Genomic DNA, 18,408 nt, shown 5'->3' on the forward strand with positions numbered 1-18,408 from the left:
AAGGCTTCCTCTTATTAAACCAATAGTTTTCCATCGCATGTACTGCAGCCATACTAAACAGAAGCCACCCAAAAGAAATCAGGAATTTTTTCAATGAGGTGTCTTCATTGTGAAAACTATTAATATTATAGCAGCACAGTATTATCTTATGGAGTTCACATATTCAGAGATTTGACTTTTTTAAATTTTTTTAAGTAATCCATTTGTTTTCATCAGAAGCTAATTACTTTACAATATTGTGGTGGTTTCTGCCATACATCAACATGAATGTACACCCATTGCTGATTCATATTCAGAGATTTGAAATTGTTTATTTGATGAGCAGATTTAGCCCTCTCCTCTCAAAAATAATCTTTTCTCTTTCTGTGTCTTAGTTGGGAACCCACAGGAAGTTGAACTGACCAGGTGGCCCATCATTTGTATAATGATGACCTTCTTTTTGTGCTAAGAATCCACCTGTCTTGGAAGAGACACAGGAAATGCTGGTTCAACCCCTGGGTCGGGAAGATCCCCTGGAGGAGGGCAAGGCAGGCCACTCCAGCATTCTTGCCTGGAGAATCTCATGGCCAGAGAAGCCTGGTGGGTTACAGTCCATGGGGTCACAAAGAGTTAGACACGACTGACGCGACTGAGCTTACATGCACTGCTTCGATCACACCATTTTTATTACATGCATTTCTTCTCATCAATGTTTACTGCTCTCTGGAGAAGGAATCTAGTTTTTCACTAGTATTTTGATGCTTGGCTCTTGGACTTTCAGAGGGCACGTGCAATCATGAAGGGAAAGCTTGGAACGTTAGAAAATGAAAGTTAGTCACAGAGCTGTGTCTGACTCTTTGCGATCCCAGGGACTGTCGCCTGCCCACTCCTCTGTCCATGGCATTCTCCAGGCAAGAATATTGGAGTGTGTAGCCATTCCCTTCTCCAGAGGATTTTCCCAGACCAGGGATCAAACCCAGGTCTTCTGCATTGCAGACAGATTCTTTACCAACTGAGCCAGACCTTCAAAATTCCTTGGTAGCCTGTGGTCCTGAAAAATCAAAACGGCAGGGCTCCCAAATAATAGCATTAGAAGTTTCCCTTTGGAGTTTTGGTTCCAGTAAGTCTGCTCATGTCTTGAAATATGATTATTTATAGTAATGGTAAATAACAGAAAGGGAATCATGTATAAAATTATGTGTGAAAGATCATTTCCTTGAATTAGTACTGAAACACAGTAAATCTCTTCTTAGTGATTAGTTGAACATTATTAGGCTAATAAGGTCCAAAACTCTAGAATTTAGATGCATCTCTGCATTTATTTCCCATTCCAAAATTCTAAATGGCCATGAGTATAGAGAAGATCCTGGTATAAGTTAAAAAACAAAAACAAACAAACAAATAAAAACCCTCCAACTTTTGTGCTAGACTATTTTTGAACATGTGTACCTCTTAATTTTGCTTCAGTCTGTTTTTCAATTTCACAAGACATTTCTGAACTGCCTGTGTGCTTTTTTTGCCCACGTGTCCTCTTGTTTCAGCCCACCCTCACTCCCACCGGATAATCAACAAACCTATTAAATGTACGATGCTTGTTCAAAACAACATGTTAGATAAAACCTTCAAGTAGCTTCATCTTTTCTTTGCAAAATAAACTTATGGGCTTGGACTGTATGACAGCTCCTTATTTAGCTTTTTCATCTACTTCTGAGAACACACAATGACAGTGGCTGAGAATTTTCTAAATTCTGATCATCATTGAGATGACAAGTTATTCCCATCAAGTCTATTCCAGTGAAAACACTGCAAACATAAGACTGATAAACTAGACCATGCAGAGATCAAATACTTATGTCCTTATATGCATGCCATATTTTTATAAATTCTTAGAAAACTGAGACCAGCTGAACTCATGGAAATACATTACTTTGGGATATTAGGAAACTTCATTTTGAATTTTACAGAAGAGTTATTCAAAAAATACAACTTAAATAGCATATTTATATACAATGACATTAATTCTTTTATAATGTATTGATGGAATGTTTTTGTTTGACATCTATTTATTGAAAACTGAGTGTGTTTCAGGCATTGTTTGCGGTTCTGAGGAAACAGAACAAATAAGAAAGACAATGCTCTGTATCTCAAGAAATGTATATTCTTGTGGGAAGAAAATCTAATTAAATATATCATTAATAATTAAAAATTTTAGATGATGATAAGCTCTACGAAGAAAATGAAAATGGTAACAGTATATAGAGAGGTGCGATCTAGGAGAAATAGCCTCAGGGCAGCTTCTTTGAGAAACTGTCCTTAACTCAGACTTGACTCCATTTTAAACTTTAACATAAACTAGAACTTGATGTGAATTAAAAAATTTTTGATAAAATACAGGCTTATAAAAAAAATCAAGTATGCAAATGAGAGTTGCAAAACTCAAAGGGAATAAAGGTAATTTAAAAGATGCATTTATGTTATCTAACAGTGAAAGTTCTTGATGTGTTTTTTTAAAACAGACTTCATTGTATTGATAGGTGTTCCCTAGACATGATTGGAGGCTCTAGTGAGTATATGATTACAGGAAGATATACTCTGTGCACTTAATATGATGGAAGGAAGATAAACAGCGTAAGTCTTATTAAAAATCACCTATCTATATTTTTGCCCAGAATATCCCAGATTTTCTGTTCAAAGCACCTCCACACAGGAAAATAGGATTTGTCATGCTGGATTAGAGCATTGCTCTATTGCATGTGCAATCCTGATTCCAGAAAGAGTCAAATAGTTCTTGTATCAGAAGCAAGCAAAAGCTTACAAAACAGGTTGTCAGACTTGCTGTGCTTTCAACAGCAGCCAAAAGTCCATCTGGAGCTATGCTTCATTCACTCACACTCTCAGTTTAGATGGAAGATATTTTATTTGAGAACTTTAATAATACTGCACTCAATATTTTAAAGTTGCTAAGAAAGTAGATCTTAAAAGTTCTCATCACAAGAAAAGAATTTTATAAGTATGTATGGTGACAGGCCTTAACTAGACTTATTATGGGATCATTTCACAATGTATACAAATATTGAATCATTATACTATACACCTGAAACTAATATAGTGTTATATATCAAGTATACCTCAATAAAAAGACATTTAAACACAGAACTGTAAGACACCTTGTTTTATGAAGATCTGTGTGAAGGATGCAGGGGCAGGGGGCATCACAGGGACCTGAGTCATGGATCAAAGATGATAAAACAAAGGAAATTAACAATATTTTAAATTCAATGCTGAACTTTTATTTTTTCCATTTATTTTTATTAGTTGGAGGCTAATTACTTTACTATATTGTAGTGGTTTTTGCCATACATTGACATGAATCAGCCATGGATTTACTTGTGTTCCCCATCCCGATCCCCCCTCCCACCTCCCTCCCCATAAATGAAATGAAAATTAAAACTTCACAGAACACAAGTGACAGGATGTATCTACAACTGTTCAGAAAAAGAAAATCTATAACACGAAGTGCTTTTACATGAAAATAACAAAGTTCTAACATCATAGATTGGGCTTCCTCCTTAAGATGTTGTTGTTGTTGTTTAGTCACTAAACCATGTCTGGCTCTTTTGCGACCCCATGGACTGTAGCCCACCAAGCTACCCTGTCCGTGGGGTTTCCCAGGCAAGAATACTGGAGTGGGTTGCCATTTCTTTCTACAAGGGATCTTCCCAACCCAGGGATTGAATCCACATCTCTTGCATTACAGGCAGATGCTTCACCACTGAGCCACCAGGGACGCCCTTAAAAAGATACAAAAGTGTAAATTAAATCCAACATATGTCATAGGAAGCAAATAAAGATGAGTGAAAACACATTACATAGAAAATCACAATATAGAAAAATTAATAAAACAAATTTTTAAAGAATTAGTAAAATTTATAAACTGCTAAATAGTTTTATTATAAAATTAAAGGCATAATATCAAGAGTGAATGAAGCCACATGACTATGGGAGCTAAAAATGTTTTAAGGACAATAAGGAACTACATCAAACCATTTTATACCAACAAATCAACAATTTAAATGAACAAATCCTGTGAAAGACAAATTTCTAAAACTGACCTGGAAAGAAACAGAACATCTGAATATTCCTGTATAACTAAGGATTGGGTTGTAACTGAAATTCCCCTCAAAAAACAGAGGAATTGTCTGGTGGTTTAGTGGCTAAGACTCCACACCATCAATGCAGTGCCCCAGGTTCCATGCCTGGTCAGGGAACTTGATCCCACATGCCACAAGTGAGGATCCCACTTGCTACAGCTAAGACCCGGTGCAACCAAATAAATAAGCATTTTTTAAAAAGAAAACTACAAGCCCAGGTAACCTCACTATTAATCCTGTCAAAAAGCTGAGTTATAGTAATCCAAAACTCTTAGAAATTAGAAAAGGAGATAATACTTCCCAATCTATTTTAAGAGACCATCATTATATTAACACCAAAACCAAGCAAAGACATAAGAAGACAAAATAATCACCAAGCAGTGATGTCTATTTAATCCTCCTTATCTTTATCATGTCCATTTTACTAAGGAAACTATGACTCAGCCAATACACCAATTGTCAATGGCAAAGTGGTGGCTAGAACTCAGGCATCGACACTTTTCATTACTAAATTCATGCCTACAAGGAATTGCTCATATATTCTTTTAGAAGCTATGATTTCTAGTCCCTGTCAGATTCCAGACCTGACAGCTTGTAAAATTACTACCTCTACAAATATTAGTACTTTGATACACTTTGCAGTGAAATTGTTTTGATTGGATACAGGAGTGCTTATGTGCCTGTGTGCTCAGTCGTGTCCGACTCTTTGCGACCCCAGGGACTGCTGCCCACCAGGCGCCTCTGTCCATGGAATTCTCCAGGCAAGAATACTGGAGTGGGTTGCCATTTCCTTCTCCAGGGGATCTTCCTGACCCAGGGATCCAACCCACCTCTCTTGCATTGGCAGGCAGATTCTTTACTACTGAGCCACCTGGGAAGCTCATAGGAATGCCTAAGTTTCCTTACAAAACCTAGAAGTCTTACTATAAATACATATAAATACTAACTAGCATCCCTTATGTTGACGGCCAGCTATTAAAGACATTGGAATATTGTAAAACTTTGATACATACAAATATGTAAGTATGTTTAACAATTCTTGATTAGAATAATAGAAACCAGAGTTGGAGAAAAATTTAGAGAGCAACTGCTTTGCCCACTCTATGCAATACTTTCCTTGGGCAACTTTGCTTGAACATTTAAAGTAGGTAGTTTGGATTCATCACTGTTGACTCTGAAATTTTAATAAGGAGTCACAGTTTTAATCAAAAAGTGAAGCTTGTCTGAGCTGTTAGCTTTATCCCATGCCTTGAATATGTCAACATGCTTCTTACTACCAGGCCTGCACACAAGAACAATGAAGAAGAGCTCACAGTAGTGAAGGAAATTCAATTTGTAACACTTGCCTGCTACAGCATTTAATACTTAGCTCTTGTGAATGTGTCAGGTGGGTCACAGTTTGCTCCATTTCACAGAGAAGTAAACAGAGATCCGGGGATATTAAGTGGCTTGTTTGTCCAGAGTCGCATATCAAAGAAAGAGCAAAAAAATATGACACAACTGTCTTTTTAATGTTAAAAATTTCATTCAGTGATATGCACTTATCGACTTAATTTGATGTAAAAATTTCTCAAATTTTTCATTTCTAATAAAATAGCTTATTCTGGGTGTGGTTGTAGAGGGTTCATAATTTATATTTTAAACAGTGAACATGAAGTAAGGCATCAACAGAGGAAGATCATAATATAACTGACATTTCTTCCTCTGAATCCATGACAGAGTTACAGCATTAGCTCTAAAATCTAAGCATTCAGTGAAAGGGTAAATTTCCAGTCACTGCTCTCGTATTTTAAAAAATTAAGGTTTGAGATAATGCTTGCTACATTGTTGTATATATGACTTTTTTGGCATATGATTGCTTTACAATTATAGAATGGAGTATTACTCAGCTATAAGAAGGAACAAAATGGGTCCATTTATAGAACTATGGATGAACCTAGAGTCTGTCGTACAGAGTGAAATAAGTCAGAAAGAGAAAAACAGGTATCATATATTAATGCATATATGTGGAATCTAGAAAAATGGTACAGATGTACGTATTTCCAGGGCAGGAATAGAAATGCAGATGGACTTCTGACATTTAAGGTTAGGCATTATGAGCCAACTTCTGAGTTTGAGTGACAGGTTACATACCTTCTAATTGCCATAAAAATGAAAAGCACAGGTGGGTAATTTCATCATTTGTAAAGACATTAACATACACTAAAAGTATACATATTTGCAAAGAAATAACACTTTCTTCACAAAAGAAGAACTATGAAATGGAAATATTTCTCTGATATCTAGGTGCATGGAGAAAACATTGTTAGTATTTTCTATCTAGAATTAATAGCTTCTACAAAAGTCCTGAAAAAATGATGCCAAGTGAAATCAGCCAGATGCAAAAAGACAGATATTTCATGATTCCACTTACATGAAATATCTAGCTAAATTCATAGAGACAGAAGTAGAATAGAGATTGCCAAGTCTGAGGGAGTGGTAAGGAGTGGGGAGTTATGACTTAACAGACAACAGGGTTTCTGACTGGGGTGATGAACACATTTTAAAAATAGAAAGCTATGATGGTTTACACAATGTGAATACACTTAATGCCAATAATTTGTGTCCTGAAAAATGAAAAAAAAAAAGATGCTCTGAATAAATTACAAAGCAATCTTCTAAAAGATAAAGTAACACAAGCTGGCTAGCTGAATGCAGTTTTATGATACCCTATCCAGTGGGTTTTTTTGCAGTTGTTGTTGTTTTCCAATTTTTTTCTATTATTTCTAGATGCAAACTCAGAGAATCTCTTTGGTTGCTGCTGAATCTCAGAAATAATCAATCAGGCAAAAGAAATCTTTCTATGCAAATCCAGTCTATTCCAGACACATGAAACACTGACCACTGCCATAGGATTTAAATGGGTAGCATAAAAACTAGAAATGTGTATTTAATAATTGGATTTAACCTTTCATTACTTAATATTAAAACAACAAAAACCCATTCATTCAAGGAATAAATATTTTTGAGGACAACTATATGGGAGGCACTATAAGAGAATCAAACCTGCATTAAGACATTTATCCTAGCCTCCAAAGCATTTCATACTGTTTATGGGGTCCTCCAGGCAAGAACACTAAAGTGGTTTGCCATTTCCTTCTTCATAACTAACTAACACCACTTTGTTGACAAAGGTCTGTGTAGTCAAAGCAATGGTTTATCCAGAAGTCAGGTATGGATGTGAGATGGTCTATAAAGAAGGTTGAGTGCTGAAGAATTAATGCTTTTGAACTGTGGTGCTGGAAGCGATTCTTAGTCCCTTGGACACCAAGGGGATCAAACTAGTCAATTTTAAAGGAAATCAAACCTGAATACTCATTGGAAGAACTGAATGCTGAAGCTGAAGCTCCAATACTTTGGCCACCATCAATGCGAAGAGCTGACTCACTGGAAAAGACCCTGATGCTGGGCAAGATTAAGGACGAGAGGAGAAGGGGATGACAGAAGATGAGGTGGTTGGATGGCATCACCGACTCAGGAAACAAGTTTGAGCAAATCAGGGAGATAATGAAGGACAGGGAAGCCTAGGGTGCTGCAGATCATGGGGTCACAGAGTCAGACATGACTTAGCGACTGAACAAAAACAACCACCAAAGAGTTTACAAAAGGTTTGTCAGTTTGTGTCAGTTACCGTAACATAAGACAAGATATGATTAAAGCAATGTACAGCAGAATGAGGGGCCCCTTGATCAATGGTGAACAGGGTAGCCTTGCTGAGTGACTTTGACATCACCTCTTTTAGAACAAACATATTTTACTACAAACAGACACACACACACACATACACACAAAGAAGGGAATTCAGAAAACAGAATCTGTTTAAAAAGTGGCCTGAAATAAAGGTGAAATAGAAATAGACCATTTTCGACAAATGGTCAGCATAGTAATTTCCTGGACTGTTATTCATGAGATAATAAATATACTGTGTAATATATAATAATAAAATCATGTAATGATGTGTTAAGCTTAAGATTTATCTTAAAACAATTATTTTGGCGGATTTTGCTAATTATAACTTCCTGACCCAACATCTTTACAAGCGGGGCATTCAATCTATACCTGAAAAAGGAAATTATAAATTTAATTACAAAGGCTTACTCAAATAATTGGAGAAGGAACTGACAACCCACTTTAGTATCCTTGCCTGGAGAATCCAATGGACAGAGGAGCCTGGCGGGCCATGCTCCATGGGGTCGGAGAGTCAGACACGACTGAAGTGACTGAGCACGCACTAAAATAATGTATAGTTCAGTATTGATGCTGTGTATATAAGCAGTCAGATGTACCAAGTTACTCTCTTTCCGCTAGTCTGCATTCTTGACAGACTTACAAAGTGTTTAAAAACCATGAAAGATTCCAATTTCCTTAAAAGTGTACGCAAATTAGAAATATTTCTAAGAAAGTAGCAGTTTTATTGGGAATAAATGAATATAAAATTAGTATTATTATCAAAGTCAAAAGAACATTAAGATATATTCTATCTTCAAATTCTACAAAACAAATATTTATCTTGATTAAAAAGAATCAAACTTTGCACCCATTTTTATAGTGAACATAAATGGTCATAATGCACTTTGACATTAAAGGGAAATCCAGATTTTCAGGAACCATTTCTAGGCATACAAGTGAACAAGAGCTGGTTCCGGTGTGAAACCTGTGAGCAGTCCCTTGGTGCCTCCTGACTCCGATGGGCATTTCTTCCCACTCAGAGGCAGGATGCTGTACTGGGTCCCGGCCAAGCCTGCCCTGCTGCTCCTATATCACAGCATTTATAAACCTAAGCTTCTGACCTCAAGAGTTAAAATTCCTCAGTTCCATCCTCTTTCCCTTTCTCTACTAAAAGAAAATAATTTATCTCTCCTGTGTTACTTATTCCACTTCAAAATGCCTTAGACCTCATGTTCAACTTTTTGTGTAATAGACCCCTTTATCAGTCTGTTGAAGTCTGTAGATTCCTTCCAAGAATAATGTTTTTAAATGGAGAGTATTAAAAGGAAGTTAGTTATATTGAAATCCTGTTATTAAAATGAAAATGTGATATAGTAATATATGCTTCTTTATTGACATGTTAAACATTGATATTTGGTGAAATGTCTAATAATGCCATATTCTCCAAGGAATTGTGAGTGTAAATTATATTTTTGAAATATATAATAAATTTATATTTTTTTGTAATAAATTTAATATGCCATAAAAATATTCCAAGACTTCTGGTGATAAAGTTCACCAGTGTTGCAAATTCTACACTTTGTTGTCTATATTCGAAATTAATGAAATTGCTAATTTTGAGTGAGATGTTAGCGAGAGTTAAGATGCAATTTTGTTACTCCTCCCCAGTTCCTGGATTCTGCTAATCCTCTCTCTGCATCAGGTCAGCCTTTGCTTTAATGATGTAAAATGAGGCATTTGTGCACTGTGTCAGCTAAGAAGCAGCAGCGTATCTCAGGAAAAATGCAAGTTTTATAATCAGTGAGACCCAGAAGTCAACCCAGGGTATGCCATCTACCAAGTCCCATCACCTAGTGAGGAAAGGACTTGTCATTCTGCTGTCCCCTACAGTTGAAGTCGACTCCTGGATGTGGGCAAGGGATCTACCAGGATCTGTCAAATCTCTTGTCATCTGGTATAGACCATAGCAACTTCTAGAACCATCCCCGCTGAGTCTAAAGAAAAGGACCTTCCCACCTCTGCTTTCTTACTAATCTCTCTTCTTTGGCACTTGGTGTCTATGACTTGTGTAGGCATTTAGAGGCCAACTTGTTCTTTAAAATGTGAAAGTCGGTTTGTTTATCACTCACATTCAGTCTAACAGCCCCAGTGGAAAAGCTCTGTGTAGTTACTCAGGGCATCTTCTCTCAAGGTCCCCTATTCCTGTACTCTCTTGTTGGTGTGTGCATCTCATCCCCTCTCCCTCTTTATCAGTGGAGAGACTGAATGTGAGAACTGGTCACTTTCCCACAACCCTCCTCTTTTGCCCGTCCTCTTCAAAAGAGAATACCAACAGTGTCCCCAGAGTATTTTGTGAGCAGAGTTGATGATGCTTTAGGGCAATGGAGAAGCTGACGTCAGCACCCCCCACCACCACCCTCAGTCTCCTCCTGGCAGCTCTGCTTTTCCCCACCTAAGCATCCTTGGGGTCTCCTACAAAACTCTTTCCTTTCCTGGTATTGGGCTGAGTAATTTGGCTCTTTGCCACTTAAATGAAAACTGACATTTTCCAGTCCTGTGGGCACTGCTGAGTTTTCCAAATTTGTTGGCATATTGGGTGCAGCATTTTCACAGCATCATCTTTTAGCATTTGAAATAGCTCAACTGGAATTTCATCACCTCCACTAGCTTTGTTCATAGTGATGCTTCCTAAGGCCCACTTGACTTCACATTCCAGGATGTCTGGCTCTAGGTGAATGATCACACCATTGTAGTTATCTGGATCTTGAAGATCTTTTTTGTATAGTTCTTCTGTTTACTCATGCCACCTCTTCTTAGTATCTTCTGCTTCTGTTAAGTTCATACTATTTCTGTCATTAATTGTGCCCAATTTTGCATGAAATGTTCCCTTGGTATCTCTAATTTTCTTGAAGAGATCTCTAGTGTTTCCCATTCTGTTGTTTTCCTCTATTTCTCTGCATTGATTGCTGAGGAAGGCTTTCTTATCTCTCCTGGCTATTCTTTGGAATTCTGCATTCAAATGGTTATATCTTTCCTTTTCTCATTTGTTTTTGCTTGTCTTCTTTTCACAGCTATTTGTAAGGCCTCCTCAGACTGCCATTTTGCTTTTTTCCATTTCTTTTTCTTGGGGATGGTCTTGATCCCTGTCTCCTGTACAGTGCCACGAACCTCTCTCCATAGTTCATCAGGCACTCTGTCTACCAGATCTAGTCCCTTAAATCTAGTTTTCACTTCCACTGTATAATCATAAGGGATTTGATTTAGGTCACACCTGAATGGTCTAGTGGTTTTCCCTACTTTCTTCAATTTAAGTCTGAATTTGGCAATCAGGAGTTCATTATCTGAGCTACAGTCAGCTCCTGGTATTGTTTTTGCTGACTGTATAGAGCGTCTCCATCTTTGGCTGCAAAGACTATAATCAAACTGATTTCAGTGTTGACCATCTGGTGATGTCCATGTGTAGAGTCTTCTCTTGTGTTGGAAGAGGGTGTTTGCTATGACCAGTGCGTTCTCTTGGCAACACTCTATTAGCCTTTGCCCTGCTCATTCTGTACTCCCAAGGCCATGTGCTTTCATAACAGGGTGCTCCAAACATCACTGGCTTTCAAAGCTGCTGTGTAAATTCCATTGGGAATCAGCCATCTTTTCTCTTCCAGTGTTTGTGATTGCCACGGCCATGGTGATTAGCATTTGTGGACCTGACTGAGGTTTCTCTGGGCTACAGAGTGCTAACTGCCTCCACTCTGTCCTTTTGTGCAAAGGTCTTATCAACAACTGTGTGGATCCTTTTAGCTCCATATAAATCTTGATTCATGAGGAAAACGTCATCAAAGGGCAAACAGGATCCCATGCTGTTCTGTCTCCTCTCATTTATGGGTAATCAATGTCCATTTAGTCATGTTCTCTAACGCATGGTGTCTGCCCCAAAACATAAAATGGAGAATATTTTGTATGAATGTTAATAGCATTTATTAAACTATTTCTGGTTTCACAAAGCTAGTAAAGCATTTTTTAAACACAGAAAAAGAAGAAATTTATAATTGCCAATGCATATAATTTTTTTCCTACCAGGAGGCATAAAAAGCTTGTATTTCTAAATAAATACAGTTTTAACTGTGTCCAGTCCCCAGGAAATCTCTGTGTCAAAGCTAAAGCATAGAAGAGTTGAAAGAAAGGAATTAAGCTGTATTTGGAAGGTAGATGAGGACTCTGTAAGTGGCCAAGTGCTCCCTGTTAATTGTTTTTCTACAAGAGGGACTTGTCCTGTTTTTCTTTTCCTTGTAGGAACAACATATCATTTGATTCTTTTCTGGCCCAATAGATGTCCCTTCTTCTTATGAGGCCAGTATCAGCCTGTTACTAAAGCCAGACAAAATAAGACAAGAAAACTACAGACCAATATCTTTGATGATCATCCATTTAAAAATTCTCAACATCCAATGAGCACTTGATGAGACAGGAAAGATTCAAAAGTAGAGCGATCAAAGCAGGATTTGAGGGATAACCCATAAAGGATGTGGAAAGAAATCTGCTCAATGGCTTAAAAAGGGAAGAAATGGGTCTTCCATCTTGGCACATGGATGGAAGAGAAATAAGATGAGAGAGTGAATTTACACATCCCTTTACATGTTTTTCTATTAAGTGTTCATGTTTCCATGGGAACAAATAAGAGATGGCAAGTGGGAATAGGTGAAGCTGTATCACCTATGCATTAACATAGGCTATCTCAGCAACAAACAGTCATATTTGATAATATACACAACAAACAAATACAGAAATGTATCAGTATCACACTGTCAATAGGAAAAATGATTTTTTAATAAAAACAGCCCAGATCTATTTCACTTAGAGCATCAATATTTGCTAAAATTAAATCTCCAATGGTTGTTGAGATTCCCTAGCCACTCCCTTCCCATACTTCCTTTCTAAAAATGATATATTTAAGTATTAAAATAAAGTCCTTAGGAGTTAGGGAAAAAGGAGAGTGAATATGTTTGGGGGATAGACTCATATTTGTTTGAAACAGACTCAATTTCAAATGTATGATCTTACAGTCAACTCCATGAATTACAGTTTGAGAGGGAAAAATGCAACCAGTCAAGTGAGTCAAAGACACAGAGATGAATGGAGGTGGGAGGGAGTAGAGGCAAGAACAAATAATAAACTGTTGTCTGCCTTTTCTCTCTGCCACATGCTTCCTTTACTTGTCCCTGTTCATCCCTTTCTCAATCTGAGAAACTCCTTAGTTCCCCAGTTTACAGGGTATTCTCTGGTGAATCTAACCTGAAAATCTGCACTGCATTCTAAATGATTTTTCCTTTGTGAACGAGATAATACTGTTCATATCCTGAACACTTAGTTGGTACAGTTCTTTGTTTTTATGCCCTTCTTAAGCTTTCCCGGGTGTTTGCCTACCTGGTACTTAGCGTAGAGTAGTCACTCAATAATTGTTTTTGGATAAACTAAATAATAAGCAATGGCAGGGCTTGTCTGAGCAGAAATCAGTGTAGGACTTTCCCACATTCCCCATCCCACCATGTATCTTTTCCTTCCTCACTCAGGTCTCTTTCCTTCACTTTGGGTCCTTTCTTTTCTTACTTTTTTCTAATATTGAGAATAGAAGGGAGCAGGGCACAACCTTTAAAGGAATGACATTGCTGAGGACAAAACATAACTGACTAAAACCAACTAGATCCAAGATGGCAGATTCAACTTCCGCTTGACCTTAAGCCTCAGGGTATGCTCCGTGTGACACATCCGCATGCTACCCGACACACCCCAGGTGCTGAGGTGGTTCCAAGGACGACCACAAAAGTTCAAAAAGTGGGTGGTGGCCCAGTTCCTGGAAATCCCACCCCTTCCTGAAAATACCTGGAATATTCCTCCTACTCATTAGCCTATGAAATTACTCACTCCTACAAAAACTGACAACCCCATACCGCGGTACCTCTCTTGCCTTTCAAGATGGCTCACAGTCCATGAAGTGTGTTTCCTCCCTGAGTGAACTTTCTTTCTCTTTAGCTCCGATTGAATTTTTTCCCATATGAAGCCAAGAACTCATGCTTGGGATGTGACCATCCTCTCATGTCCCACTCTCTTTCCTGCAATAATATCTTTCTTATTTCTTCCTTATCCCCTGTCATTTTCTTCTTTTTTCTCTTTTTCCTACTTTTCACTGGAGTTTCCATTTTTTATGAGACCCAAGCAACCCAAGTTTTATATTTAGAATTACTAAAACTTAATTTTCAATTTTTTATTTGTCACAGGATTTTCTCTTTGATCTTAAGAATTTTAAGAAATGTAGAGGAATGAATGCTTTATGATTTTCTTTTTATTCATTTCCATTTCCCCAGTTCACCCTTCATTCCCAAGACTGACTCACAATAAATTCTAAGTAAAGTTATTTCAATTTGCTTTTAAGTGAAACCAAGTTTTTTGAATCATCAAAGAAGAAATAACCATCAAAAGAAAGCAGATTTCTTCTTCTTGGTGCTCAAGAATGCTAATTGGTTGGGATCTATGTAAGCTCTCAATTAACCCAGGAGATTCTTATTCCTTATAGATTAATTTTATCCTTAGGCAGAAGAAGTTATCTGGAATCAACTATAATCCTGAACTTTTTTATTGCAGAATAATAAATCAACTAATGGAAGATTGTTGATTGGCAGTTTTTATTTTTTAGCTCAAGACTTGGGGAGTTCTTTAGTTAAAGAAGTTTTTTTCTAATAGGATAATTAGTTTTGTTCTAATCAGTTCTTATATTTAAATACATTTCAGAATAATTCCTTTTTTTGTCTATTTGAAATAAACAATGTTCCCTTGCCTTCATTAAAATATTTACATTTCAAAACACAATATGTGGTATTTACCTGCGGTAACAATCCACCTATTGTGGATTGTAACAATCCACTTTCTTTTCTTTCTCTGAGAAGTAGATTTTTGTTTTGTGGAGAATACATTGCTCAAACAAAAGGTAATTTACATTATTTTTGACACCACATACTTTGAAAGATACTTCTCATCACAATGTACCAATATAATAGGGAAAGATAAGTTATTTTCTTTATTTTATAGAAAACTACACTAAATTCCCAGGAGGTTAAGTGACTTGTTCAAAGGTATATAGCAGGGAGTAGAATATGCAGATTCATAATCCCTAAACAAGTGTTTTATATAATTTTATTTCCTGATAACTCTTAAAGGTAAAGAGTTAAAATTACAGTGTTAAAATTTTGGGGTTTTGTTCTTTTGCCCTTCGTATATGGTTCTTTTTGATTCAGGCCTAAAATATCATATTATACCATCCAAAAGAAGAGGCAGAACAGACACACAGCATACCTCTTCTGGGTAGAGGGGATACACTTTTCTTGTAGTAGAACACACTGGAAAACATACTGATCACCTTGGGATCCCTGTTGATGTTCAGCTTGTAAAAGCAATGCATGTGTGCATTTTGTTGTGACTGGCTCTTTGCAACTATGCAGACTGTAGTCCACCTGGCTCTCTGTCCGTGAGATTTCCAGCATGACTACTGGAGTGGGTTGCCATTTCCTTCTCCAGGGAACCTTCCCAACCCAGGGATCAAATCTGCATCTCCTGAGTCTCCAGCATTGACAGGTGGATTCTTTACCACTGGACCATCTGGGAAGCCCAGTAAAACCAGTACCACGGTGGAACATAGGCATTTGCAGAGTATTGAAAAAATTGAAAATAAATGATCAGATTATGATGCAGTTAAACACGCAACCATCTTTCAGAATGCCTTAATGTCTTTGTCTTGTTCAGAGTTCTTGCTGCTGCTGCTAAGTCACTTCAGTCGTGTCCAACTCTGTGACCCCATAGATGGGGTCACCCCACCAGGCTCCCCCATCCCTGGGATACTCCAGGCAAGAGTACTGGAGTGGGGTTCCATTGCCTTCTCCTTCAGAGTTCTTAGCTTCTGCCAATAGAATCCATCGTAGCTAGTGTGGTTGTGGTCTAGTCACTAAGTCGTGTCCAACTCTTGCAATCCCATGGACTGTAGCCTGCCAGGCTCCTCTGTCCATGGAATTCTCCAGGCAAGAATACTGGAGTGGGTTGTCATTTCCTTCTCCAGGGGATCTTCCCAACCCAGAAATCTAACCTGGGTCTCCTGTATTGCAGGCAGATTCTTTACCAAATGAGCTAGAAGGGAAGCTAATATAAGCAAGAAAAGCAGTGGGGGGGGGGGGGGTATGGTTTCACATTGGAAGCTTTAAGAATTATTGGGCTTTGAACTCCATTGTCAGAATGTCTCTGACTCCAGAACAGGCCTGAGATGATGAACAATATTGGCTCTGCCACAACTGGGATTCTTAATTTGAGATGCTGTCACCTTACCCATTGCCAGTCCCAGACACCAAACTTACCTGTAAATTCTAAATATCGTCAATCTTAAAATCAAGTGTCAACAGTGTATTTTCCATGTTGAAACTCTTTCTTCATCTAGCGAAAATTCAAACCAGAGTCCAGGGAAGTCTTGTTTCATTGGAGAAAGTAGATCATCTGGCCCTAATATAAAGGAAGATGGAGGAGGCAATTGGGAGGCCTTCTATCTTGGGAAGGTACCACTCAATAAGGCTGTGGAAAAGTGGATACATGTTTAAGAGATTTTAGAAATTTCTGAATGGCAGATGATCATTACACCTGTGCAAAAATGTCACTCTTATTTGTAAACATATCTAGAACAAAAAGAAAAAAAATTAAAATACTAACCATGCTCTATATATTTTTTTCATGCAAATTACCCATAGTTCCTTGTTTCTCAGGTATTTCCTTGGGAAGAAGTTCTGAAGCAAGTTTAATTTTTAAAATGTAAAATTAAAGATGTTCACATAATTTAGTTGTAGTTGTTTGATAATGAAATCAAAGCAGACTTTTAAAATTATGTTCTTCAAAGAGTGAGTATCTCTGGTATTAGTTGAAAAACAAACTGTTTGACAGTGGAATGGTTAATGAAGCACACTGCTTTCTACACTTTCAGAATTGAACTTTTCAGACTCAAGACACAATGTTAAAGTTTATTTGCTTTCCTTTAATATTGGCTTCTGAGCTTTCACAATTTATTTGTAAAAGTTGATCAAATGTTATTTCCAGGTAGCTTATTGTAGAAGCCATCTTTCATTCAATAAAGACATATTATTTTGTCTTGTTAAATTAATCAAATTTGTGTCTAGTCTTTTCTCTCTTTCCTACAGTGTTTGAGCTGCAAAAAAGGTAAATAGCCAGGTGAAGGGAAGAACATTATTACCCAGATATTGTGACCGTGAGATCTTATCAACAAAATCTTTTTTAAAACCTTTTTATTTTATACTGGAGTATAAACAGGGACTTCTCTTATAACTCAGATGGTAAATCCCTGGGTTGAGAAGATCCCCTGGAGAAAGGAACAGCTACCTACCCCAGTATTGTTTCCTGGAGAATTCCATGGACAGAGGATCCTGGCAGGCTGCAGTCCATGAGGTTGCAAAGAGTTGGACATAACTGAGCAACTAACAGATAGCCAATTAACAATGTTGTGATAGTTTCAGGCACACAGCAGAGTGACTCAGCCATACATATACATGCATCTATTCTCCCCCAAACTCCCTTCCAATCCAGGCTGCCAGGTAGCAATGAGCAGAGTTCCCTGTCATATCAGCAAAATCTTGGTTTGCTAGTATGTCAGTCACATCTGACAGGCTGAGTATATTTCCTGATTTGCCATTTTGTACACTGTAGTCTAGTTTTGACTCTATCATTAGACAAATAACTTTGAACGAATCATTTAAATTTTATGTGTTGCTTTTCCACAGTGACAACATATAAGCTGATAATTCGTGACTTATGCTTTTCAAGCCAATTGATAAGATGGAATTGATAGCATATGTGCATGTTCCATTGAATTTTTAAAGGAAATGTAGGAGATAAACATTAAACTAAGGTTATCTTTGAATTGGAGAAGAAGATCCAATATCATTTTTAATAGTCTTCTATATTTTGCTTTTTAAATTGAAATATAGTTGATTTACAATGTTGTGTTAGTTTCCAGTGTACAACAAAGTGACTCAGCTATACATACATACATATATTCTTTTCATTGTAGGTTACTACAAGATACAAATCTTCTGTGTTTCCTTCATCTTTGCATACTTTGCTCCTTTATTAGGTAACAGCACTCTGTATTTGGGGGAATATCCTCTATCTCTTCTTCCACTCTGTGGTCTGGAGGAACTCCCAAACACAGAATCTCATTCTCCTGGCCAGGGGTGTGAACATATACTTTAACCAAGCTCATTACAGCTTTCTACATCCCTGGTTTTAGTCATTTATCTAAGAGTTTGAATGTAGTTGAAACTAAACCAGTAAGAGTCCTTCCCTGACATTCATGTAGAATGAAAGAGACAGTCTTTCTTTCTTTCAGAGCAGTGTTTCTCTAAAAATTTGGCACACTTCAGTGTTACCTGGACAGTATGGTAAGGCATAGATTGAGGGGAAGCCCAGGGGTAGAGCTTCTGAGTCAGTAGGTCTGGAGGGCGACCCTGGTGTTTGCATTTCTAACAACTTTCTAGGT

At 37.4% G+C, this 18,408-nt stretch overlaps 1 protein-coding gene across 4 annotated transcripts in view; it reads right to left on the bottom strand.

Annotated features, from left to right (window-relative positions):
* The window catches only part of TINAG (tubulointerstitial nephritis antigen), a 155,717-nt gene that overhangs the window by 12,764 nt on the left and 124,545 nt on the right, over positions 1–18,408 (bottom strand). Inside the window, exons 11-12 of one of the 4 annotated variants that reach the window (XR_009693537.1) lie at positions 16,226–16,367; positions 3,433–3,770 (exon numbers count right to left, since the gene is read on the bottom strand). The exons of 1 other annotated variant lie outside the window; for it this stretch is intronic. Coding sequence is in view for 2 of the 3 variants with exons in the window: in XM_061146372.1 (XP_061002355.1) it covers positions 3,684–3,770 (87 nt within the window). In the remaining variant the exon portion in view is untranslated. Of the gene's footprint in view, positions 1–3,432; positions 3,771–16,225; positions 16,368–18,408 lie in introns of those variants that run through there. 2 more of the 4 variants (XM_061146370.1, XM_061146372.1) reach the window with 2 other exon arrangements.

This window comes from Dama dama, chromosome 7, assembly GCF_033118175.1.
Source record: "Dama dama isolate Ldn47 chromosome 7, ASM3311817v1, whole genome shotgun sequence".
Classification (NCBI taxonomy): domain Eukaryota; kingdom Metazoa; phylum Chordata; class Mammalia; order Artiodactyla; family Cervidae; genus Dama; species Dama dama.